The 25,419-nt window shown below is 39.9% G+C and overlaps 1 protein-coding gene across 2 annotated transcripts in view; it reads right to left on the bottom strand.

The window, feature by feature from the left end:
- Positions 1 to 25,419, bottom strand: part of grin2ab (glutamate receptor, ionotropic, N-methyl D-aspartate 2A, b) — a 134,967-nt gene that overhangs the window by 30,983 nt on the left and 78,565 nt on the right. For both annotated transcript variants that reach the window (XM_011477376.4, XM_078944267.1), the window contains 6 exons: positions 8,330 to 8,496; positions 8,057 to 8,191; positions 7,865 to 7,964; positions 5,497 to 5,702; positions 2,229 to 2,343; positions 1,930 to 2,132 (listed from right to left, as the gene is read on the bottom strand). In XM_011477376.4, the coding sequence (XP_011475678.2) occupies positions 1,930 to 2,132; positions 2,229 to 2,343; positions 5,497 to 5,702; positions 7,865 to 7,964; positions 8,057 to 8,191; positions 8,330 to 8,496 (926 nt within the window). The remainder of the gene's footprint in view (positions 1 to 1,929; positions 2,133 to 2,228; positions 2,344 to 5,496; positions 5,703 to 7,864; positions 7,965 to 8,056; positions 8,192 to 8,329; positions 8,497 to 25,419) is intronic.

Here is a 25,419-nt window from a genome sequence, read left to right as displayed (position 1 = left end):
AGTGATATTAATAACATTCAATAGAGCTGCACGGCACATCAAGTCAATAAAAATTAGTGAAACATTTCCATCCCATTGGCATTTATAAAGGAAAGAAATGATAACACATTGCAAAGTTTTTAAGAGAGAGCAGAAACAGCAACTATGACAAATGGATTTTTTTTCTTTCAGGTACTGTGAGAGTGTGGGAAAATAGCTTGAATATCCTTCTTTTTAACAACCGAGGATACTGAGCTGCAGCAGAGGCAGGAGTCTGAGCCAGGTGAAATGATGACGATGCTGCCGCAGGGAGCAGAGAGCTAAGTGGCCGCTTGTAGCAGAGCGCAAGCTGGTGAGCGCGGATAGACCTTAGCCTGCAGACACAGTGAATGACTCCCTGAGGAGCTGTGAATGCCAGGGCGAGAATTTGGAACTTGATGTGAACGGTCACTGGCAGCCAGTTGGGGAAAAGGATGGGCAACATGGGGAGGTGACAAAGGAGAATTTGAGAAGGTTGACAAAGGGGCAGGCTGCTGTGTAGCTGTTGCTCTAAATAGTTTACAAGCTTGGCTTGCTGGCTGTTTGAGCATTCCAAATACTAACAAAAGATTGAAAAACAGACTCAGAACTACTACGGTATTCACTTTCAGCCACAGCGTGGAGCGCAAGTTCAGGGGTTTTCATAAAGTCATCTTAATGACAAGCTTTCAAGTTTGTCTGAATCTTTGCACAATTCAACATTACAAGTAATATTAGAATTTAAAACAAATATTATTAGATAATATAATTATTGTTGTGTATTTGTCAATTCATGAATACATACACACTCCAATCATCTTTTGACCAGAATACCTTGATTGGAGATGATACATTCTGTGTTTGTCTAAAGCACTGGAGGGGGAAAATAAAGAAAATGGTTCATAAAAACTGATCTTTAATTAAATGTCTATTGTAAGTAGAAAGCAGATCCTGCTCCACATGTAACACTTTCTAACACCTGGGTGCCTCCCACACATCTCCAGCTCTCTACCACGGAGAAATCTATCCAGTTCCCACTCTTCTAACTAAATAATTTAAAGGAATACGTAAACTAACTTTTTTGTCAAATATATATATATTTATATATATAATTATTATTATTTATTTTGTTAAAATAAAAATATGAACAAACTGTTCAGGATTCTGACAGAAAATAAACATGGAAAGGTACAAACAGAAAAATGTGTTCTTGGTGGAAATAAAAGATGTTTTTGAATAATGCAAAAGGTAACTGGTCATAAAATTCTCCAAAACAACCAGCAGGCCCATTAGATAAGCCATGACACACGTATTACGCAGACATGTTCAAACAATGAGATGAACGTGGGTTACACTTGCAATTAAGCAGCATAAATGCTAAACCAAGAACACAAACAGGTCAGTATGAACCAAGTAAAAACCATCAGTAATTATTTACCAACATTTATTATTAAAGCCAACAGAAATTATTCTTTGAGAACTGAAACCAGAATTGCTTTTTCTTCAGAGTATACCTCCGTGTATGTTTGTTGGAGTGCCAGTTACATTTATTTGGAGATCCGTCTGTAGGACAAACATATGATGAGTCATTCTTATATAAGGTAAAATGAATGAGCCCAGGATGGATGAGAAGTGAGCAGCAGCTGACCCACAATTATGTCAGACAGACGAGAAAGGTGCAATTCCACTGCTTCAAAAACACTTGAACTGAATTTAAAAGGTGGGTGTTTATGTGGAGGAGTTTGCAAGGAGTGTCAGGAGGCTCCCGGTTCAATAAATATCCCGCCATGCATCAGAAATTTGATTTCTTGCACAATTTGTGTGACACATTTGGCTCTAGATAGGGCATTTTTCCAGATGTGTTTAATCAAACTTGACTTTTACTCATAAATGTGGCGTTTGCTCACTGACAGTAGTTCTGTGGGTACTTACAGTTTGACGTGTTTCCGGCAGGGCACAGAGTTCCTCATGCAGGTGCCCGTCAAGATGTCCACATTGTCCACGATGACAAAAGGCTTCTCCTCCAGAGTGACAATAGAAAGGTGGTTTTCATCTGCATCCTCATCCCCGTAGGCGTTGTACCTGGGCCACACTGGGAACATCAACGATAAAGTCCCGTTCTCCCAGCGGCCCATCTGCGCTCATACACAAAATAATTAGAAACGATTAATCTACTGTTCTCATTTCTAAATTTTATTTTATTTTTTTAAGAATTCATGTTTTCTGGACACCTTCTCCCATTTTCTTTCATTGTTCAGAACGATGACAACCAATTTGGGGTTTGCCTGGTAACCATCCGGGGTAAAAGATAGGTCTCGGCCCTCATTCCACACATGCATCATGTGTCTGAAACAGAAAAGGAAAACAGAAAGTAGGAAGCAGTTGTTATGCATCTGTCACAGTGTCTGCACATACATCCATTTGAAATAACACATTAAAGACTCAGTGATCACTGCAAGAGAATACTCTTTAAACAAATGCTGCCTTCACCAAGTGCAGTAAGCATGCACGCCTGACTGTGAGCTGGATTTGTGTGTTAGTGAGTAGGAGGGTTCAAAGTCATGGGCCGCACATCTCTCCTATCAGCATTCTGCATTGATTTCTCCACAGATATATGCCTGAAAGACAAGTCACTGGTGCAACAGGGCTGCCCTCACTCTTTTGCTCACTGCAGTCAACCTGCATACCCAATCGGATCCTTCGCTGAAACATTCACACATTCGCCACAGCCAAGGAACAAATGAGGCAGTTTTGCACATTGTGATATGGGATTAGGAACACGCTCACTCCAGTGCCACTGTTTTTGCAGGAAGAGAGCTGACAGTGAGATAACAGTGGGAAATCCCACAGGGGAACAGAAGGTCTGTCTGATTTTTCTTAAGAAAAAAAAAAACATAAATGATAAAACTTTAAGTTAATATTATCATATAATTTGAAAAGTAGGCTAAAAATGTTTGCTTTCATTACAATGCCCAACAGTATTTGAAATCACTAAGGCAAGATGGTGTGAAGGAGGTATTACATTTAGTGACAGGAAGTCAAAATGTATGAAGGGAAACCATGGAGGAGTGCTGTACCCTGCAGGTAAAACCTAGGCTAATTGGACTCCATTCAAGCAGGTGGGATTCCATGAGGGAAATATGAAAGTAGACGCGCATAAACAGTGTCGCCGGACAGTGGATTAGAGGAGCGGTGTTTGTCTGTTTTTACAAAGACTTGGAAGCGGGCCCATTCTCTATGCTTTTTCAAAACAGCCTGTGTTCGCTCCGAGCAAATAAAAGGTCCCTGTCTCCCTTGGATGTAGGCACTGCAAAAACACCAAACAGCTTTGCTGTGGGTCCACCCTCTCCAGGCAAACACATATAATCAAACACAAACCTTAACAGTTACACATAAGAGACACTTCTGGGCACTGTAATTGAAGCTGCCTTTATTATAGATTAGAAGAGTTCCATGTGTTAGCCACCTTTTCAGTCAAATACACATAATTGTGTGTTTGAAAAGTCTTTGTGGTGCAGCAGGTGATGCCCTTGTCACAGCGAGGCACCACGGCTGAATACGTACAGAGGAAACTGTTGCAGTCTATTCTGGGAAACTTGCTGTCTCCCCCTATTTCAGCTTTGTTACAGTTTTGGAAAAAAACAAAACAAATAAGAACCAAAAAAAAAAGCTGGTCTGAAGAGATGCAGCATAATAAGATAAATTCAATGTTACACATTCTGGTGTTTATGTAAGCTCGTACAAAGATGTAATCCAAAGTAGCATTTCCACTAAAAAGAAATGGTAGCCACATTAGAAACGGGTTGAAGGATTTTTGTTATAAAAAAGGAATAAATTCAGTGGCAGTTTAATTGGCCAAATAAGCTATATCACTGGAAAAATGTGAATGTAAAACGGCTTGTACTGCCCTGTAGGGAACTGTATTTCATTAGCAATAAGCTGAAACGCTTTGAGTAGCTGTGGTGTGAACACTTTTCTGACAGCGGGAATAAAAAAAGAAAAAAAGAGGCAAGAGTGGCTCTTCATAAACTCTTTTCTCCAGAGAGTTTTGGAATTTTATGGTACAATTACAGCATATAAAAATAAATATTTTTACAGAGAAAATCTCCTAACAATAAACCTGTCCTGATGTGAAAACTGGAGTTTAGGAAAGAAAATTCCTGTCATGCAAGGTTTATAAATCCAGAAGGTTTATCGTATCTCAACAATATGCCTGACTCTGATCTGAGCATAGACTCCACAGTTAAATCTTATCAAGGTGAACCAACCTGTTAGTTCATTATTAGAAAAATGTATTTGACAAAATGCAAATGACATCTAACAGTAATGTGAGTTGAATGAAGTACTTTGAGGGGAAAAAAATGTGCGTCTTTACTGAGAGTTGCAATATTGTATGAAGCTGTCAAGAGCAATGGGGATGTGTATGCATTGGTTAGTTATTGTAATGGGCTAATAAGGGAGGAAAAAGAAAATAATAAAGCAATAATGGCGAAAATCACAATGTGGCTCTCATTCTAATGAGGTAGCTCATAAGTCATCATAGATGTCCAGAGTGTACCAGGATGACCTTTATGTTTTGGTTTAATATAAGCTCCTGAATTTATAATCACAATTTTAGCATCCACGTGTTTTGTATTTGAGATGCGGACACTGTATCTAGGCAAAAGAAAAGACCTGGCAGAAAGTGATTGGGTTTTATATTGGCTACAGATAGAGGTCTTTAGTAAACATTTGAAAAAGCAAATTGTAAACCCATACATGCATATGTCCAGTAACAGTAAACTAAACTCATTATGAGAAGCAGGTACATTTACAGAAGGGGCTTGTGGCAAAGGATAGCGGGTCTTTATGTACTTTATCGAAATTGGTCCAACTTTACAAGTTTTGAAGATCTATATGTCTAAGTAGATGAATCCAAATGGAGGGAGCTTGTGGCCCCCTGCTTGTAGCTTTTACTTCACAACTACAAGGTTTTTTCAACGGCATTTTTTCTTCCAGTCTTGATTCACAACTACTTGAATAAAGAATTAGTCATATATGCAATTTTAAGCTTGATTTTCTTAAAATATGTCCTCCATGATCAGAAAAATGCCAGAAGAACATGTTAAAAACCCCTTAAAACACATTTTTCCCATTTTTCAGAGTGGGTCTTTAAAAAGTTTTGGTAACATGTTTGTTAAGGTCAACAACAGTAAAATAACTGACCTCAGTTTAGCTCTATTCTATTCCGTCTCATGACTTTATACCTGCTATCCCTCCTTTGAACATATATTATTCTACCTGGTGTTGAGTTTTCGGGCTTTCATGTAGGACAGCATAAAGTGAGCTGACAGTAGAATATTTACAAAAATGTGCCTATTTTCTCCAAAACATGCTTCTTTTTACAACATTGAAAAGAGTTACATAAGACTGCTGAACACCCAGCTGCAAAAACAAGCTGGGTTATGCAAGTCCCTAGATTTTAATGACTGTATGCTCATCACCAGCACACACACAGACCTGCGCAGGGCACTGGGTGGGAGCTTCCCCGGGCTCCTGTCGGATGCTGTGCTGTAGCAGCTGCTCTGGGCCTCTGGCAGCTCTCCCTTTTCCCGCAGCATGGAGGTGGCTGCAGAGGAAATTATAACCACTCCATCCCGCACCCGCTTCTCCAGCGGGTACTCCCAGTCGTCATAAGACACCGAAATCATCCCCAGAGGATACACCTGAGAGGAAAATAGAGGAGCAAGAACTGGATTGAATTTATTCTCACTTACCCCTAAATTTAAACACTCACCTTTATTTGTTGGTGAAAGAGTATTTCTGAATAAATCAGACATATCTTGTTTTCATGTTGCGTTGTACATGAATACAATTTTACACTTTTCTTACAGTTCATACTTATTTTATTTTTTTTGTTAACTGACAATAATAAAAAAAAAAAACACAAATCTCTTTAGCTGAGACAAGGTACGTATGGTCATGAAAGCCTGAAAACGTTTTGGAAATTGGAAATGCAATTTCTAGGTCCTTGAAAAGTCTGTGAAAAATTAAATCTTCTGTAAAATTTTGGAGAAGTCATGAAATTGTAATAATTTGAATGCAAAAAACATAAAAAAAATAATTTGTTTAACTTGAGATTCAAATTGAAATTGTTGCAGAAGTTCAGACTCAAGCAACCGATGATGAGAGTTTACATTGCTGTAAAGCAGTTTGATTTGATATAAATGCGAAAACATTTATATCAAATTAAAGATGAGGGTTAAAACTGTACAAAACAATCCATATAAAAAAAATAAAAAAATGTTGAACAGTAAATAGAATAGATTAGGTTTTTCTGGAGGTCTTTTGTCCCAACTCTCAAGAGTCAGTGAGTTCTTAAAAATATTAGAACAAAAATTACAAAATTAGAATTACAATAAAGATCCCCCATGTGTTTTTTTTATTGAATGTAGTGTGTCCCCGTGACCCCGAAAGGGACAAATTAAAAGAAGATGTATGAATGAATGTAGTACGCTTCCATATCTACTACATATCTGCAGTTTTCTCCATACCAACAAAAACGACAGGCATACAAACTTGGATGTATGAATATGTGTCCGCTAAATTTAGCGGCACTAACTACAATGGTCTGACTGTAATGTTTGCTTTTTTGGTATTTTAAAATTCTGTGAAAGATTATGGAAAAGTTATGGGAAACCATTGCAAAAGTGTATGAACCCTGTTCAGAGTCTGCCAATTTTTGCCAAATGTGTTATTCTTACATTTTAATTAAATGTCTATGAAGTGATTCAGGTCTTGTTATGACAGGATTTAGTATTTCAGGGAACTGAAGTGAGGTGAAGGATGAACTCCAGTTGATCAGTTGTCCATTTAAAGAAGGAAATAAAAGTAACCCTATATAGTGGGAGTTTGATATGATTAGAGATCTTGACCCTCTCAAGTGTAAATCGTATTCAGTTTCTCTGCTTCTTCAAATTGGTGAGGATTTTTGTGTATTTCTACAGACCCAATGCTTCAAGCGATGCACATTAACCATAGAGGACATTTCTAAACCTGAATATCTCTCAATCACTGTTTTATTTCCTTTTGGGTATATCAGAGGGATGTTTGGGGCTTTTCAATGTCATGTTGTGAAAAGGTGGGGCTCTAGGAATTATAGTTTTTGGTGGATTAAAAACTGCTCTGATAGACATAATTTTTCTAGTAATCAGGAGGAAAAGATACAAATATAGACACCCACAATAAACAATATCTGAACTCATGCAGTCATCACACTCCTGCCTCCCTGTTTTACCTATTTTGAGCTGATTAAAAAAAAACAGTGAAATTTTCAGCCAACAATTTAATCATATATACCTTTTTTCATAGCTCCACATTGAAGATTTCAAGCAGCAAATAATTCTCTTTTTTTTTGCATGTAAATCTTTCTTATATTGAATAAGCCTCCAACAGTCTCACAAATTTCTCATGCTAACTCATGTGTGTGTCTGACGCATCTGCCAGCACATCTGTGAGGTGTTACTGAGGGTCTGATTAGTGACACTGGATTCTGATTACTCCACCAGCTCCACCTTTGGAGATTTTTTTATAAATACATCCTTTCTTTTCTGGTTTGTGAATCAGACTTTTTTTTTGGTCAAATTTGGGATATGGCACCTATTGTTCAAATGTAAAGAAAGCAGATTTAGTTTTTCCACAATGATGCCAACTGTACATATTTTATCGTCTGGGAGATGCTGATTAAAAAATTCAAAATTTGTCAGAGGTATAAATCATTTCAGACTTGACTGTATATCAGCACAAGATATGCTTTTCCTCTTTGACCTTACAATAATGCAAATACAAACAAAAACAAATAGTGAAACCGACAAAAAGGTGTTGCTACCTCAGGGGTGAAGTCTGGGTTCCCAGTGGTGAGGCTGGACACAATCCAGATATAACCTGCTCCTATCAGACCCAAGGATCGCGCCTCTTCCAGTATGTACCTGTCAAAGAGATGAGACAGGTTCTCAGCTCAGATCTATCAGAGTGTGAAAGAGGGACATAAACAAGATGGGCAAATGAAATACACACTCACATGGCTTCATCCTTGGAGCAGTACAACAGAATAACTGGGCTCTGGATCCTCTTGAGGGCAATGTGTGATTTTGAGTTTGGGTCACCATCCACAGCATCGAGTGTCACTACGCTTTGTAGGTCCCAGCGCACAAAGCTATAACAATACACCAGTAAATAACACAAATCACACAAGGCACTTAATCTTGTCAGCACCTATAAATAAAGGTTAAGGATGAAAACAGAACAACTGTGTGTGTGTGTGTTTGTGAGAGACAGAGAGCTTCTTCATTACCTGTGATCCACAGTTATCTTCAGCGTGCTGATGAACTCCTGATACCCCGGGAACTTTGAAGTGACGATGGAAAAAACATGCCAATCATACTCCTCCATGATTGCGAGCATGAGCAGAGCCTCCTGCTGCAGGGCCGCACCGAACTGGAAGAAAGTGGACTTCTCATCCTGTAAAGGCACAAAGATTGAAATAAAAAAAGAACTTTAGCAATCAGGCAGACCATGAGAAAAAGGAAGATAAGAGAAAGTGCAAATGTTGGAGAAACTTCAAGAAGAAAAATGTGAAAGACAGAAAGAGATAGTGAAAAAACGATTTGGTCTACATTGCAAGAGTGCTGGCAGAGAAGTTGAGTAAGTGATGGGGTGTCTTAATGGTGGGAATAACTGCTTCATAACTCACAGCCTCAATTCACTCAATGACAAACACGAGAGGCTTGTTTTTAAAGACAATAAAGTCAAAATCAGTTTTTTGTATTCCTGCTGGAATTCTTGATGTGTGACACCACATAGCCTCGCATCTAAAACAGGCAAACAAATGTTCAACATACAGCTGCCTCATTTTAAATCTGAAGACTTCCTCTGTAAAATGTGAGTCCAAATGTTCATAATTTTAAAGCATAAATACACAAAAAAGTGCTCGGCTAAATCATTTAGTTTAAGCAATGGAAAGCAAGTGTGACTGATGAAGAAGCGGCAGCACCAAGACCGAAGCTGCTATTGAAATGAATGAAATCCACAGCCAGTGTGAAACTTGTTGCTAATGTTTGCAGAAATGTATATTTGCAAGAATTGCCATCCAAGCCTTCCACTTGGGGCACAACAAAAACCATCAAAGTCACCGGACAGAAGTCGTGGGCAAGGTAAGGTGAGGAGACGGAGGAGGGGAAGAAAAATGGCTGAGGAAAGGATGGGGAAGAACCACCCCCACCCCCCTTGGACCAGGGATTGAGACACCTAAAATAAGAGGGTAATAAGTAGTAAAAGATACATGCATGTGTGCTATCTGCAACCCCGTGAGGTAAAATCCTTTAATCCACGGTGAACATCAAAGCTGTTAAGAAATTACATGACGAATGAGCTGCCAGTTTCTGTCTTCACTTATGTACACGTGTATGCTTAGTAAACATGTGATGGACATGTGTGTAAAATATTATTAGCCTTCTAGCTGTGTGCCTTTGCTCAAATAAAAAAAAAAAAATCCCAGAGCTCTGGCTATCACACACTTAAAAGAGGCCCCTCAGAGATTAAACTCCCATCCCTTCACTGCCATAAAGTAAGGAGAAAAATGGAAAGAGGGAGGATAAAATTTCACTTCAAAAAGATCTATCTTCCTGTATTCATCTGCGCGTCTGTGACTGTAGGAGCTTGTGTGGCTTTATATTTCACTCAGCTCAGTTCTGACCAGTTAAACCACACAAAAAAACACAAAGTTGAAAGAAGAAAATCGTATAAATCAGACCAGATCTGATTCAACAAACAGTAAACAAAACTATCTCTAAGGTGTCTGATAAAGTCCTGTCTGATCATCTTTTGAAGTTTTTTTTCCTTTTCAGTGGTCTTTTATTTTTGTTAATTCCATTTTAAGCCAAATTGTAGTAGGTTTAGGGGTTGTTATCTGGACTTGGATTTAAAGTTAGAAGACATTTCACATCTTATCCAAGAGGCTTTTTCAATTCTGAATTGGCTGGTCGAAGAGCTTGTATATATGCGCTCATGCGGGAGGAGTCAGACCTGAAACTGGATGGAATTGCCCAACTTAGCCTCCACGGTTTCGGGTCATTTAGAGTCCTTTGTCCTCTGCTTGGGGTTGGGGAGCCAGTGACTCCCTCCCCAACTGGTCATCTCTTTCAGCTGTTAACGACCCAGGTGGAACTGGATTGGTTTGTTTAGGTTTCAAAACACCTCCATAGATGGATGGAAGAATAAACCTGAGACCACCGTTCTTATTAAGAGAAGGTTTATCTTTCTTGACAAAGATGGCTTCTTTCACTCCTCACTCAAACCATCCTTTCTCTCTGGCTAGAATTCGGACTTCACTGTCCTCGAACGAGTGGTTTGTGGCGTTCAGGTGGAGATGCACTGCAGACTCAGGTCCACTTGGAATTGAAATACTGTTCCGTTTCGGAAAGACACAAAGGACACACCCTAGCCTTTCTAGACTGTGCTGTGATCATTGGAGAGGACAGACAGCTCCAGGTTGAAGTGTACAGGAAGCCTACTCACACAGATCAGTACCTGTTATTTGATTCAAACCACCCTTTACAGCACAAACTAGGCGTTATCAGGACATTACAACACAGAGCCCAGGAGGTGCCCACAAGCTCTGACGTAAAGAAGAAAGAAGGGCAACATATCCGCCAAGCTCTCCGAACCTGTGGATATCCCAAGTGGGCATTCACCAGATCCCAACATACAGGAAAACAAAACAAGAAGGAACAAGAGCCGAAATGGAACAGTATTTCAATTCCCTATATCTCAGGCCTGTCTGAAAAACTAAAGAGGATTTTCAAACAGCATTACAGAGTAATGTTGTGTACTCTATCCACTGCAAAGAGAACTGCAATAAACAGTATATGGGAGAAACCAAACAACCTCTACACAAGCGGCTTTACCAACATCGCAGAGCCAACCCAAGTGGACCTGAGTCTGCAGTGCATCTCCACCTGAACACCACAAACCACTCGTTCGAGGACAGTGAAGTCCGAATTCTAGCCAGAGAGAAAGGATGGTTCGAGCGAGGAGTGAAAGAAGCCATCTTTGTCAAGAAGGATACACCTTCTCTTAATAAGAATGGTGGTCTCAGGTTTATTCTTCCATCCATCTACGGAGATGTTTTGAAACCTAAACAAACCAAACCAGTTCCACCTGGGTCGTTAACAGCTGAAAGAGATGACCAGTTGGGGAGGGAGTCACTGGCTCCCCAACCCCCAGCAGAGGACAAAGGACTCTAAATGACCAGAAACCATGGAGGCTAAGTTGGACAATACCATCCAGTTTCAGGTCTGACTCCTCCCCCATGAGCGCATATATACAAGCTCTTCGACCAGCCAATTCAGAATTGAAAAAGCCTCTTGGATAAGATGTGAAACGTCTTCTAACTTAAAATCCAAGTCCAGATGACAACCCCTAAACCTGCTACAATAGAACCAACCTGGATGAATGAGAGTCTTCATAGACATTTTAAGCCAAAATCAAAAACCTTTTTTTTTTCTTTTCTACAGGGTGGCAGGAGTTTAATAAAAAAAAAAAAACTACCCCCAAGTTGTGGGCAGGATTGTTGGCGAGGAGTAAGCCCACCCCTATCCAATCATCTGTTTACACACTCTCCCGCTAGCTAACAGCCCCTCACAACCCCAACCTAACCGGAGCGACAACAATGTCAAACAATATTAGAGCAGTTCAGCTGTATAGTTTAGATCAAGATTCCAGCTCAGACAAGGAAAACAAAGACGTGCATGGATATATTTGTCTACAAGTGGATGGATCAGAATGGAGCAGAGCAGGGAGCTTGTGGCCTACCCAGCATGTTCCTTACAACACAGCTACAAGCCTTTTCAAACAGCATTTGTTCGTCTGCTCCTGATTAGAAACGTTTTGAATAAAAGAATACTTGGAAATGCAATTTGAATCTTAATTTTCATTATATATGTCCTCCATCATTAAAAAATGCCATACAAACATTTTTTTAAACCACCGAAAACATGATTTTCATCGGAGTGGGTCTTTAAGAGATGACAAATAATTCTCACATCTTTTTAAATTAAAAATGAGATGTTTTTGCTTAGAGTTAAACATGTCATTTTTTATAATTATTGCAGCTTTAGAAAAGACTGAAATTAAACATAGATAAGGCATTCAGGCTGAATAAAGAACAGTCTGTTCATCTGAGGTAAAATAATAAATTTAAGAAAGGATTAGAAATCACAATTTTCTCTTTTTTAATACTTTTAGCCGCAATCAAACATGTAACAATTTTGTGGACCCGCATGGCTTATTCCTGCTATTTTTACCAATCAAGTAAGGAAAAGGTTGCAGCTGATTCCAAATATGGCATTTACATTTGGAAGCAGTTTAATGTGAACCTAAAAACATGCAGCCAAGGAGCTCTAATTGCAAGACATCATACAAAGACTAGAAAAAAACAAAGCAAATCCCCCAGAAAGCTATAGTGGGAGAGAATTACCAGTTATTGTATTTAACAAAATAACAGAACACATTGGTGAGCTCTTTATCAAATAAATGCCAACATGTACACATAAAGGATGATCCCCTCTGGTACAGAAAATCTAAATTACCCAAAATAGTAAACAAAATTGCAAAGGAAAATGTTTTATGAAAACACATAAAACATAAAAAAGTAGCAGCTTTGGAAATTTAAAATGATCCACTGTCAGCTGAGATTCAGACAAAAGCTGACTGACGGCATCTTCGAGGTGCACACAGATAATAACACAAACAAACAGGGAGACGTAACCCTGGGGTTTTAAACATGCAGAGGTCAACTGTTCCCCAGCAGTCAGATTGATCATCAACGACACTTGACAGACCTGCAATGGGGGAAAGAACGACAAACTATGAGTGGTAGCTAATGCAAATGCCTTGAAGGTTCGGGAGTTTGAGTGATTTATAGTATTTAGAAGATAAAAAAATATGTATATTGTTTTTTTTTTCTCCAATCACAGTTGTGTCCAAATAAAGTGCCCTTGAGACATAGTTTTAGAAAAGTCACCTAATCATAAGGGCTTCATTTTCACAACATACAACCACCAACTATTTGACAATAAGAAGTTAATCAAAAATGTGGGTAATGCTGAGTACTCTGTTACTCCAGCTAAATAGCTAAAGAGGGTAATTTGCAAGCTGGCGCTGCTAGTCATCAGTTTTTGATGAAGTGATCACCACCAGGTGTGCCTATCACTAAAAAAGCCAGGCACAATTTCTGTTGCTAGCCTGGTCCATTTATCAGCTGTAATGTTATGATAGTATTACAGCATTTTCTTAAAATAAATAAATCTGCAATAAAACAGATGTAAAACTGTCTTCAAACACTCGGGACTTCATTGATCTACAATGAGAAAGATTATAGGCACTGAAAATGTTCAGTAACGTCTTGGAGCCTGCAGGCCTTACTGAGCATGTCAAACATTAAAGCTCATGACAGCACGGTCAGAAAATTGCTTGGTTTGTCTGGAACTGGTGCTGCTCCTCAACCCCTAAAACAACATGCAATCAGTCCTGTTTGGAAAAGTGCACCTGGACAAATCAGTCATCTGAAGAAAAAAAACAAATGAAGAGATGAGACCAAAAGTGGCCCTTCAGGACTCTGGTTGTCAAATAAAAAGGAAGAACTGCAATGCTGTGCCGAGGTGACAAAATAAATCACTTTAAAGGGGCTAAAGAATAAGAGCAGATCCGCACGTTTTAGTGCATCTTTATTGATTTGACTCCTTGAAAAGAGACGTGTGGAAAGAAGTTTGATGTGTTCACATGTAGGTCATCACTGTCGTAGTCTCCTGAAACTGTGAAGATCAGGATAAATTGGGTTCTGAGCTATCTGATGAGCTGTTTGTGTTTGTGACTTTTCTCTGAAAAGTGTGCACAAAGATGTCAGTGAAGTCTTTCCATTGGACCACAAAAGCCAAGATATTAGTTTTTTTAACTTATTGAAGTGAAAAATAAAAACAATCTGAATAAGAAAACAACAAATGTATACATTTCAACTACAATTTTAGCAGAGCAAAGATGCTGCAATTACCATTGTTCAAGAAAAGGATGGATGTAATGTATGGCCGCCTGCCATGGCAATTTGCATTAGACCTTTTATTAGAAGACAGTTTGTAAGCTTTGTAGTTGTTGTTATCCTGATTGGCTGTAACATTCCCTCATTTGTCAGACACTTTTATGCAAAGCATTGACAAATCAGGTTTATAACAAGCAGGAAATGAAGCAGAGTCAAAACAATTTCAGTTAAACATTGTAAGAAAACCGTCTCCGCTGGTAGAAACCTCTAACTTTCCTATCATGGATCAACACGTAAGAAAAACAGGCCTGACAGTTTCTTGAAAAAGGTCCATAAACAATAAACAATAGCCCCCAGTCAATCATAAGAGCCTGCCTCTTTTAGCATAATTTGATTAAACATTTTAAGTAAAAGGATGAGGTCCATATAAAATTATCCCCAAAAGGTTCTTGTGGATATTAAATCTCACCACAGAGAAAGAAAAGAAATGTGGGATTCACAAATGCAAGTATATTATTACAGAAAATTGGACCCATTAATCTTTTAACACTTATGTTGCCACCAACACCTAAATAATACGCGCATTGACACCCCATAACTCTGACCGTTACACGATCAAGGTGAATCAGCTGATTCTGACGCGGAGAAAACTGGATCTTCATTTCCGCTGTGCACCAATATGATACTTTCCCCCCTCAAGGAACCGCACCGAGGTTCCAAAAGTCAACCAAGGAGGAGGGGGCCCGGAGGACGAACTTTGACGGGCAACAGAGTCCTAGGAGGCCAGGCTGAGCACACCAGTGAGGCCAAGACGGTGAGTCCGGAGGACGGCCGGGAGGCCGTGCAATCCGGCGAGGTGGGTCCGGAGGACGGCCGGGAGGCCGCGCCGTCCGGAGAGGCAGATGAGGCAGGTCAAGGGGACCAGGCAAACATGGAACTGGTGGGTAAGGGCATAAAGTCTGGGGCTAGCGGGGCTAAGTCAGAGTGCGTTGGTGGTTCAGGTGCCGGCGGGGAGTCCAAAGCCAGTGTTGGGTCAGGCATAGAGTTCAGGGCCGGCGTGGCAGAGTCAGTGTGCGCCGGCGGGTCGGACCAGTAGTCGGGGTTGGTCAAGTTGTCCGCCAAGAGGGCAGGTGGGTCAGGCCTGGAGTCAGCTGGCGGGTCAGGCCTGGAGTCAGCTGGCGGGTCAGGCCTGGAGTCAGCTGGCGGGTCAGGCCTGGAGTCAGCTGGCGGGTCAGGCCTGGAGTCAGCTGGCGGGTCAGGCCTGGAGTCAGCTGGCGGGTCAGGCCTGGAGTCAGCTGGCGGGTCAGGCCTGGAGTCAGCTGACGAGTCAGGCCTGGAGTCGACTGAAGGGTCAGGCATGGAGTCGTCGAGCTCCGGCGGGTCGGGCCAGTTTTCGAGCGATGACTTTCCTCCATGGCAGGAGCGGAGAACTGGAGTAGCTCAAAAGGACAATACCACCTGGTCCTCTCTGCTTCTAAGCTTTAGGTCTCCAGAAGCTGCATGTCCCACTCTGTTGGGTCCAGAAAGAAATATGGCTGGTCCATTCTGTCAGGTTGGGAGGGCTGGTGAGCATGAAATACCCAAAATGCAGAGACGGGAGGCACAAGGTTCCAGAACAAGGAGTTTATTCTTAACCAAAGGCGCTGCAGAACAGGGTAACAAAACAAAAACTAACTGTGGGCTTAGGGTTAGACAGAAGACAGACAGGGAACACACAGTAATGGACCAGCACAAGAGGAAAGCAGAGACATGACTTAAATACAAACAAATATGACAGAAACAAAACGGAAAGCAAAAACCAATACAAAGAAGTACAAACCATGACATCCTTTTGAGAATGAAATCATCATCATGGTGTTATAACAATCTCATTGGTTTATTATTTCACTTGTACATTTTAAAGTATGGGAGCTATATTAGATTAATATAAATATCGCCACAACATAAAAAGATAATTATTGTTTTTCGATACAAATGTCTAAATTTGTAAACTGTGTAAATTCGAAATTGAATCGAATCAAATCGAGTGGATCGATGAACTCTGGTGAACTGAAATCATTTCTTGATACCCAGCTCTAGTTAAAGGGTTCATGGGTAGCACTTGCTTGTGCAGAAAGCCTCCTGGTGGTTACTTGGTGAACTGACCTGGCTCCAGTTGTTTTTTGTTTTAAACGCCTTTGATCTTGCTTTTTTGTTTTTAGCTTAAAGTCCCACTCCAATCATCTTTTGATCTTTTTAAAAGCGTTCCTAGTGGTCTTTTATTTATGATTATGCCTTTTTTTTTTGGCCAAAACAAAAGATCTTGTGTCGTTTTCTAGGACTTAGTTTTTGCAGAGCGGACATAGTCCATCTTGTGGACGGGACTGTTTGTGTAGAGTAAACCCGCCCCCACTCCCCGTTACCCATCTATTTATGTGCTCTTCAGCTAGCTTATTGCCCCTCACAAACCCAACCAAACATTACTGGTGCAACAAAAATGACAAGCAATATTGGAACCATGCAGACGTACAGTTTTGAGCCAGATACAAGCTCAGAAGAGGAAAACAAAGAAGTAACATGGATCTATTCGTCTACATGTGTCATCCAAATAGAGCAGAGCAGGAAGCTCAAGCATATTTGCTTCATCACTGCTACTTTTCAAACTGCATTTTTTCGTCTGCTCTTGATTCACAACAATATGTATAAAAGCATTAATGCAATTTTAAGCCAAGTTTTCTTATACGTATGTCCTCCATCATCAGAAAAATGGCACAGGAACGTGTTAAAAACACGATTTACATAAGAGTGGGTCTTTAGGGATCTCATTTACCAACGATAGCTGTGTTTTAATATTTATAGTTACTTTACTCTACTTTAGTTTACTTATTTTTAGTTTAGCTACCAGAAACTGAAACCTGTCTTAAAGTGATGACATCACAGTTACAACACATACAGAGAGGCTCTTAAAGACTAGAGGACAGAGGGTGCTGATGTGGTGCTTTATTTCATACATGTCTTTTAAAAGTTTTTAATAAATTTAATATTTGATAGATGTCACAGTGGTCTAACCCACAGTTTTTTTATCTAAAACATCATCACAATCCAGAAAGGTGAGGATAGGACTTAAGATTTTTTAATGTACGAGTTTATAATGAATGAGGTGAATTACTTTTTAGAGGACTGAGAGGTAAAAGGAGACGATGATAGTTAGTGGTTTGGTTGATGAGTTATAAAGGTAAAAAAAAGGGAGGTTCACATAGTCCGGGGTCCTCTCTTTAAATCACATAGGTTCAAAAATCTTTTCAATGAAAATTATGTTTTTAACATGTTCTTGTGGTATTTTTCTGACAATGGAGGACTTATGAAGACAAAATGCAGCTTAAAATGGCATTACTGAGTATTTCTTTATTCAAATTGTTGTGAATCAGGAGCCTATAAAAAAGCAATTGGGAAAAAAGCTTAATTGTGATGTAGAAAATACGTTGGGTAGGCCACAAGCTCCCTTCTCCAAGCCCCCAACAACAGTGAGGGGAAAGGGGGTCGGGGTTGCTCCATGCCACTGTCTTGCCCACGACTGAGAGGCTAACTAGAAAATGACATATTTATTTGTATTGGGCCAAAAATGCCATAATTACAATTAACAGAAAACTAGAAAAGCTTTTAAAGATATTAAAATATGATTGGAGCAGGACTTTGATGAAGGACAAATACCTCTCACACGTGCAAATGCATTGCCACATTATAACCCACACACCTAGAGGTTTACTAATGACAGCGTACATCAGTTTTACAAAACCAGTGAACTTTATGTACAGATTCACCTCCATCCATGTGCATGAACAATGTACATGTGCACAAATGCAGAGGCCCCTAAAAACGTAGCTTTACTTATGAGCCAGCCTAACAGTGAATAATACATCAACCAAACCAAGACAGTAACTCAATGATTCCACCTCCATCTCTCAAACACCGTATTTGATGTCAAATTTCATTTTGCCTTACAGAAATCAGATTAAGAAAATATGAAAGTATGGCGGAAGCCTCAGCCGATGAGGGTTGCCTGACACATTTCTGTATGTCACCATGAAGCACACGAAAACAGAAGAAGCTACAACCAGTGGAGGCCAACGAAGCGGCATCTGATCTCTTGACTGCTAAGGAGCAATAAATGAAAGACTGTAAGAGCAGTAAATGACATACTGTAGGGCGACACAAAGGATGGAACTCGCACGCGGAATAATCAGAAATGCATCTGAGTAAAGGGGATGATGATGATGATGATGATGATGATGAGGCCAGCAATGTGCTATATTAATTTTTAATGCAGTCGGTCAGTTAGGATGGAGCAGCTACATTAAGTTGGCCTGACAAAGTATGGCCCCCAGATGCTGCTAAGTACCATCCCACTTAAGCTTGCACAAAAGTGCAAACAAACTAGCATGGCAAATTCTGTGTCAACAAAGTGATGCTTCCAGGGTTACATGCAGATAAGGGCAGCCACAGCACAAGTGGTGCAAAAAAAGAAGAAGCGTCTCATTTAAAAAAAAATGCTTAAGTCACACAAAAAGATTAAAACACAGCCCTGGCAGTCTGGAGAGTTGAAGATATTGAAACTATTGTTGTCAAAAATGCACTATTGTTCGAGGGACAGGCACAACACAAAACCCAAAGGGAATGTATACTAAAACATGTTTTTTATACAAAAGACATAAGTTGTTAAAACCCTTAAAAACCTTTAATACTAATGTATTTAAACTTTTAAAAAAAGCACTTTCACAAGGGTGAATTAACGCATGCATGGGTTTGAAAAAAACTTTTTATTTGATAAAATTTGTAAATGAAATTTCAAGCAGAAGACAGCACGTCACCTATTACATAGATTTGACAAAGGAAGACGTCACTACAGTTCATTGATTCACCAGATTTTGATTTCAGTTTTGTGCTTCTATTTTGCTTCAGTCATTTTTATTATATTGTCTCAGCAATTTAGATTTCTGTGCACATTGAAATATGGTAGAACAATGATGCACAAAGCAAGCAAATCAAAAAAGATCAGCTTTACAGAAACGGCAGAATTGCTTACCGAAGAGTTTACTTCATATGTTTAAAAAAAAAAGGAAATTTAAGAAAGCAAAAACATTCAGGTCATCTGAAGCCAAAGCGACTTCTCAAGAACAGGACGGAACACTGGCAGCTTCAATCTCAAAAAGGCAATGAAAGTTCAGATAGATAGTAGCTGAATTGTGCTAATGTCTGGGTTCGTTTGGAATAATTTCTTTAAAAGTATTGCGGATATTTAAAAGAATACACACACTCCTGTCAGAAGACACAAAGAACCTGCTCCAGGGTTCTTTATAGGAAAAAGAAAATGAGAAGAGGTTGAAAAAATATTGGCATGCCATTTGACATTATTATGAAAAAAAAAGTCCTAAAAAAAGTTACTTCTAATTCAGAAAGGAATGTATTATATTGGATCACATGTAGGGGGTTGCTGGTCATGTGACTGCTGGCTAAAAAAACGGCCAACAGAAACGCAGCTTAAAATGAAACAGAAACAAATTATTTTGTAATGTTCTGAATCTGTTCTCACTTAGGATTAGATAAAAAAACTGGTTGAACTCTAGGTCATTGCTGCCTCATTAACTATGCAGAACAAGTCAGTTCATTTTACGTGACATTTGAGATTTAATACTCCAGGGATGTTTCTGTGTGAAAGATTAAAGGTTTAGATGATTTCTTCTGGGTTTGAACAGAGCTAATAGATGTGTTTCTAGTTTAGAGCCAAGGCAGGCTAATGCAATTGTATTAGTTGTTTATTGACAATGAATAATTAAAATATTTTCAAAGCAGGTATGTTGTTGGGTTCTGCATTTCTCCAGTTACAGCTGCTGGTAACAATGTATAGAGTTCTCACTGCATGTAAATACGTGTTATTTAATACAAAAAAACAATTCTAATTGTGCACAAGAAGCCTTCCTTATGGCGTTGAAGACAAAAATAATCTAACAACACAGATATAAGGGAAAAAAAACAGTTCTGGGAACAATTCATTTCCATAATCTAATTGTAATGTAGACTCTTAAAAGAGCAATTAGAACCAATTAAAGATTGTAGGTTATTGTGTTAGGACAGGGGTCGGGAACCTATGGCTCGCGAGCCATATATGGCTCTTTTGATGGTCACATGTGGCTCGCAGACAAATCTTTAATTATAGTTTTTTTTTTTTCATTAGACCAGTCCTCGGGCGCGATGCGATGTCAGAGGCGCGCAGTAGTAGCGGTGCTTAGAGAGAGAAATCTGCGCCAGCGCTATCAGTTACTATTATCTATTATTTCACAGAGTTTGTACCATCTGGAAACCTGTGAATTGACGTACCTAAAACTACGCGCTCCCGTCTCTGAGAAAGAGCACGCAGTAGCGGGGACGGGATGTGTGAGGGAGAAAGCAGAGGGCGGGGGTGGGGGGGGGTATGGGGACCGGCAGCAGGTGAATCGCGCAGGGATTGTAAAAACGTAAAACCCGCTGCCCGTCACTCACTGCAGCGTGTGAGTGTGTTTGGCTCCCCGTCTGCATGTGAGCAGTCTTTGTCACATCTACAGAACATTCAGACAGACGATCACGTTTAAAGTCTCAACGCCTGCATGAAGCAGAAACTCACCACGTATCAACCAGACTAGACCATCAGCAAAACTACCATGAGAAATACTCATCATTTATTAGCAACAGAATAACAATGTTATTAAAAAGAATCCACAGACTTATTGTACTTTAAAAATGTTGAAATTAAATCAAATGCACACATTCATTTGTATATTTAGTTTTAAACAAATTGTCGCGGACTGAGTTGGATGGCTGTTGGGCCGCGTTGAAAGTTCTGGAGTTCATTGAACGCGTCAAGCAGAGATCTGATTGGCCCTCAGTTCTGTCGCTCAGCCTGTTGTTAGGTAGTTTGGACCAATGGGGTTCAGCTATGGGCCGAATAAGGGAAATGGGAGGGCTGCAGCGGGAGCAGGGGAATATAAAGTTGGGAGAAGCGCTCTCGTGTCGGCGGGAGAGATTCAGGAGTTGCTGAATTAATTGAACGGCGTTTGTTGCGGTCTGCAGTAATCAGAATAAAGAACTTTAAAAGAGGTTAAGTCTCCGTGCCTCAGTGTGGGCAAGGGACACTACATTATTGTATGGCTCTTTCGAAATTACATTTCAAAATATGTGGCATTTATGGCTCTCTTGGCCAAAAAGGTTCCCGACCCCTGTGTTAGGAAGATGAAGCGAGAGCGGATGAAACAAACGCCTATGAAACATTTAAACTTCATTTTAACTGTTGCGCTAGTAAACAAGTCACCCCCTGTACTGTAGCCTAATTCTTTGGAAATGCTCTGCAGGCGTTTCACAAGCCCAAAAACCAACAAGACACAGCTCAAAATCCCTCCGCTAACACAGAATTAGCTTCAGAATCCACTCCCAAATACACATGGTGGGTAAGTTGTCAGTTTGTGCTGACAAGGAGCATTAACTCCAGGGGAACAGTTGTGTTGTGGGGCGCGCCATGAAATTCCGGTGAACTTGCACTACTATACTGTAATTTTGTTACATTCAGGGAAAGCTGTGGGGGAAAAATCTATGAATAACTATTTTATGAACATACTATAGTTGTACATTGTATTCAACTAAATGTTTTACACATCGCAGAAAGGCAAGAGCTGCGGCAACAAAATTAACGTATTCAGCAGAGGAGCGCCATAAAAGATTCTCCTGACAGAATGTTAAGACAGACCCTTCATGGCCACCGAGCGGCGGTCCCTAAACCACTGAAAGCCATTCAGCATTAAAACACAGAGACAGGTCCCACAGCGCACATTCACCAACCAGCAGAAGGCCTCCTACATTCCCAGGATCGACATGGAACCGTGGCAGACGTTTGCTTCTATCATTCCAACAAAAACGACTTTAGTATTTAACATGAGGTTAGTCCCAGTGCTTAAGTCTACTGTAGAATTAACCGCACTCCCCAGACAAATGCTAAATAGCATTTAAGACAGAGTACAATCCTAAACTGGCCCGGCCTGGCTCAAACAAGTGAAGCATTAAGGTCTTACAACCAACAAAGACAAGCATGTAATGGACAGCAGCCCAGCCTTGGACCGACAAAGCTGACAGCACTCCAGCAAAACCTCCGAATAAAATATGCGCCAAGAATACAGCATGTCCCCACGCACTTGAAACGCATTTTCCTCTTCCAACAAAAAAGGAGGATTTGCTTTAGGAAAGTTTGAAAAAGACTCTCAGGCTTAAAATAATGGGTAAGTGCGCAGCGTTTGGGGGGGATTTAAAAAAATGTACAATCGATCAACGTGCCTGTGTCTCACCTGCTTCACCCTTACTTATCCTTCCTTACGTGTTGTATAAGTGTTCACTACGACATGCATGAACATTTTCGCTCTTTGTTTACAATCTTGTCCTATCCTGCGGGTTACCCATTTTTTCACCTGCAGACAGCCTGTATCTACCTGAGGGGGCAGTTGTGACTAAGGCTAAAACTAGAAACAGATTAAGGAAACAGTAGAGGTGAGAATGGAAACAAAAATGCCTCAAGTCTCACGTTAGGATGCTCATGTTGTTACTAAATCTTTCTCAATGCCATTCTTAAAAGGAACAATTAGGAAGGATAACGTTTTGTTGGACATTTTTTAAACACGGATTTCACTAGAAAATTGCTACCTCTTGGAAGCACCATGTGATGTTTCTTTTTTCATTTCTTTTTTTTTGTTGAGGAATTGCAAGATTTGGTATTTCCTGGTTTACTTCAACTCAGGGGCAGAAGGTCCAAGCTTGGATTCAAAACTGCTTCCAAAGAAAAAGCCTAATTATGTCAAAAGGATAATGAAAATGGAGTACACAATGGAGTGTAGCAAAAAGAGTCCCACGAATTAACCCAAGCGTAATCCAACTTAATCTTGTTGAAGTTTTCAAAAGATGAACAGTTTACAATTTTATTTTCTTAGTATCAACTTCTTCTTGTCACTTCTATTCTAACATTTTTGTTGTTTCCGATATAATCCATTGTAATAGAAACTCTCTAGCCACTTTAAATTGGGTTTATCTGAAAAAAACATGCACTGCAATTATTTTACTGTAGGTTCCCAATAAACACCTCAAAGAAACCATTAACCGACCTTTATTTTTAAAAAATCCATTTAAAACAATCCTTGCAGGCATCTTTCTGCCTTGGAGAACAGAACCTCATCAATCATGCCCCTGTAATATATTTGTTTGGCTGACAAAATGTCACGTTCCACTTTTTTACACTTTTGTTAAAATGATGCAAAAACAAATCCTCATTTGCTGCCGCATGACGAGACTGGCAGATTGGAGATTTATAAACCTGATGTCAAACTTTTGTACTATGTGGCAGACAAATACAATACGGATGAGCTTTGGTGAGGACTCTCTTCTCCGAAATAAGCTTTTGTTGAACCAGTTGTGCTGTTGTGAAGTGCTTTGTTAAATAATGTTTTACTTTTACATTCCTATAAACTTGAGCTTTTTCTGAGAGAAAATTATTTATTTTGGCATCGTTCATCAAATAACAAAACCTTATCTAGATAATTAAAAAAAGAGATCTGCATGCATTTGCTATAACTGAATTGTATGCTCTGGGTTAAAATGCTCCAAGTATGAAATATTTGTGTAAAAAAACGAATAAAGACTAAAAGTAAAAGAAAACTGCAGTCCACTTCTGCAAAAAATTGAACAAAAATATGCAACAAAATAACTCAGGTTAATATGTTATTGAATTATTTATCATTTTAATAATATATTAAAGTTCCTACTTTCCTATCTTGATGAATACTCTAATCTTTTCAGTAGCCCTTAAAATATTCTGAGTGGTAACAGCAATAATCCATCAACTGTCCTCCATAAATCAGGAGGCACTCCGTACTGCTGACTCCATCACATATGTTGCTGCATCAGCGTGCAAAGAGTCAACTAGAATATTGCAAAGAAATGACATAATGATTTGGCAAAAGAAGGGAAAATCAATTCTGAGCAAAACCTCAACAAAGCGCATTATGTGGAAGAGCAAAAGCGCGCTTGCCAAGGCCTGTCTGTTAAATCTGTCCCGAGTGGTAGCCATAGGGTCTGAGCATGGTTTGGTCTGCCTATCCTGGTGTCAGAATGCTGCTCACGGCAGAGGCTAATCACAACACCTGTTTAGGGGAGATTACAGTCGGATCCACCAGAGTACTGAGAGACCTCGGCATTATTAAAACCGAAGTGTCTGTCCAGGCCCTGACAGCCACGCACACATGAGGCTGAGGAGGAATGAGCTGCGTTCTTGTGTACGTTGAGTGCTGCCAGTGTTTTTTGAGTGATAATAACTGTTTGACTTACAGAGCTTCAAAGAGAAAGAGATGATAATGTTATTTCATCCTCCCTTCAGGGGGAAATGAATGACAAAGTCAGCCCTTTTCTCTCTCAATAGTTTTTTTCTCCCACTTTCCCCCATCGATGAATGAATTTCAAACAGCTCAAATAGACTCAACTGCATCGTCCTCCTCCCATCCTTTTCCAACCTTCAATGGCAAATCAAAGAATTGTCAGTTTGATATTTATAGCCAAAATGCCTTTGGGTGAGAGAAAAAAAAAAAACAAAAACTACCCCCTCTCTTTCATATTCACTTCCAGCCCACTGACGGTGACTCTGTTGGACTCCAGAAACCTTAGGCCTGCTGTAAAAATGGCAGTAAGCTGTGAGTCAGCCCAGCCAGGCTTACTAACTCAGCGTTCCTTGTTACACCATGCTGATCCAGGCCCAGAGCCGCAGGTATCGTACAAGAACAGGGTGGTTTTGTCGCAGTTAAGGCCAGAGCACTTGCCCCGTGACACTGTGATGCAAACCAATCTGGTTGGAGTAGGATGTCTGCATGCCACAGGACAAATAAGACAATTCTCAGAAAGCAACAATCTTGTTGCTTTGCAAAAGAGCTGCAGGCCCTCCTGACTCCTAAAATGCTGCTCCACCTCATACTGGTTGAATAAATCTTCACTTTTTTTTAATTTGCTGAGGTATATGCGACAACACAAAAAAAAATGTCCACGGTGCATTTTTAGGGAGGTGCGGGAGGGATTCTTTCAAGACCTTTATAGGGACTGTTTTTGGGGAAAGAAAAGTGGCAACTTAACCCACTAGTTCTACTGAGAAAAAGGAAAATGGTTGCTCATTTATTATAAATAAGGCTTACTCAGGTCTGCGTGTGCCTTTTTTCAAACTAAAAGCACGCAACCTTTTGCTTTTTATGAAAACACCAACATTTTGTCAAGCCAGATCAAGAGTTTGTTTATGTGCTGTACCTGACAGGTGTGTTCACAGT

Source organism: Oryzias latipes, chromosome 1 (genome assembly GCF_053564925.1).
Source record: "Oryzias latipes strain Hd-rR chromosome 1, Olatipes_Hd-rR_3.1".
NCBI lineage: Eukaryota > Metazoa > Chordata > Actinopteri > Beloniformes > Adrianichthyidae > Oryzias > Oryzias latipes.
This window is presented reverse-complemented; position numbering and strand designations above follow the sequence as displayed.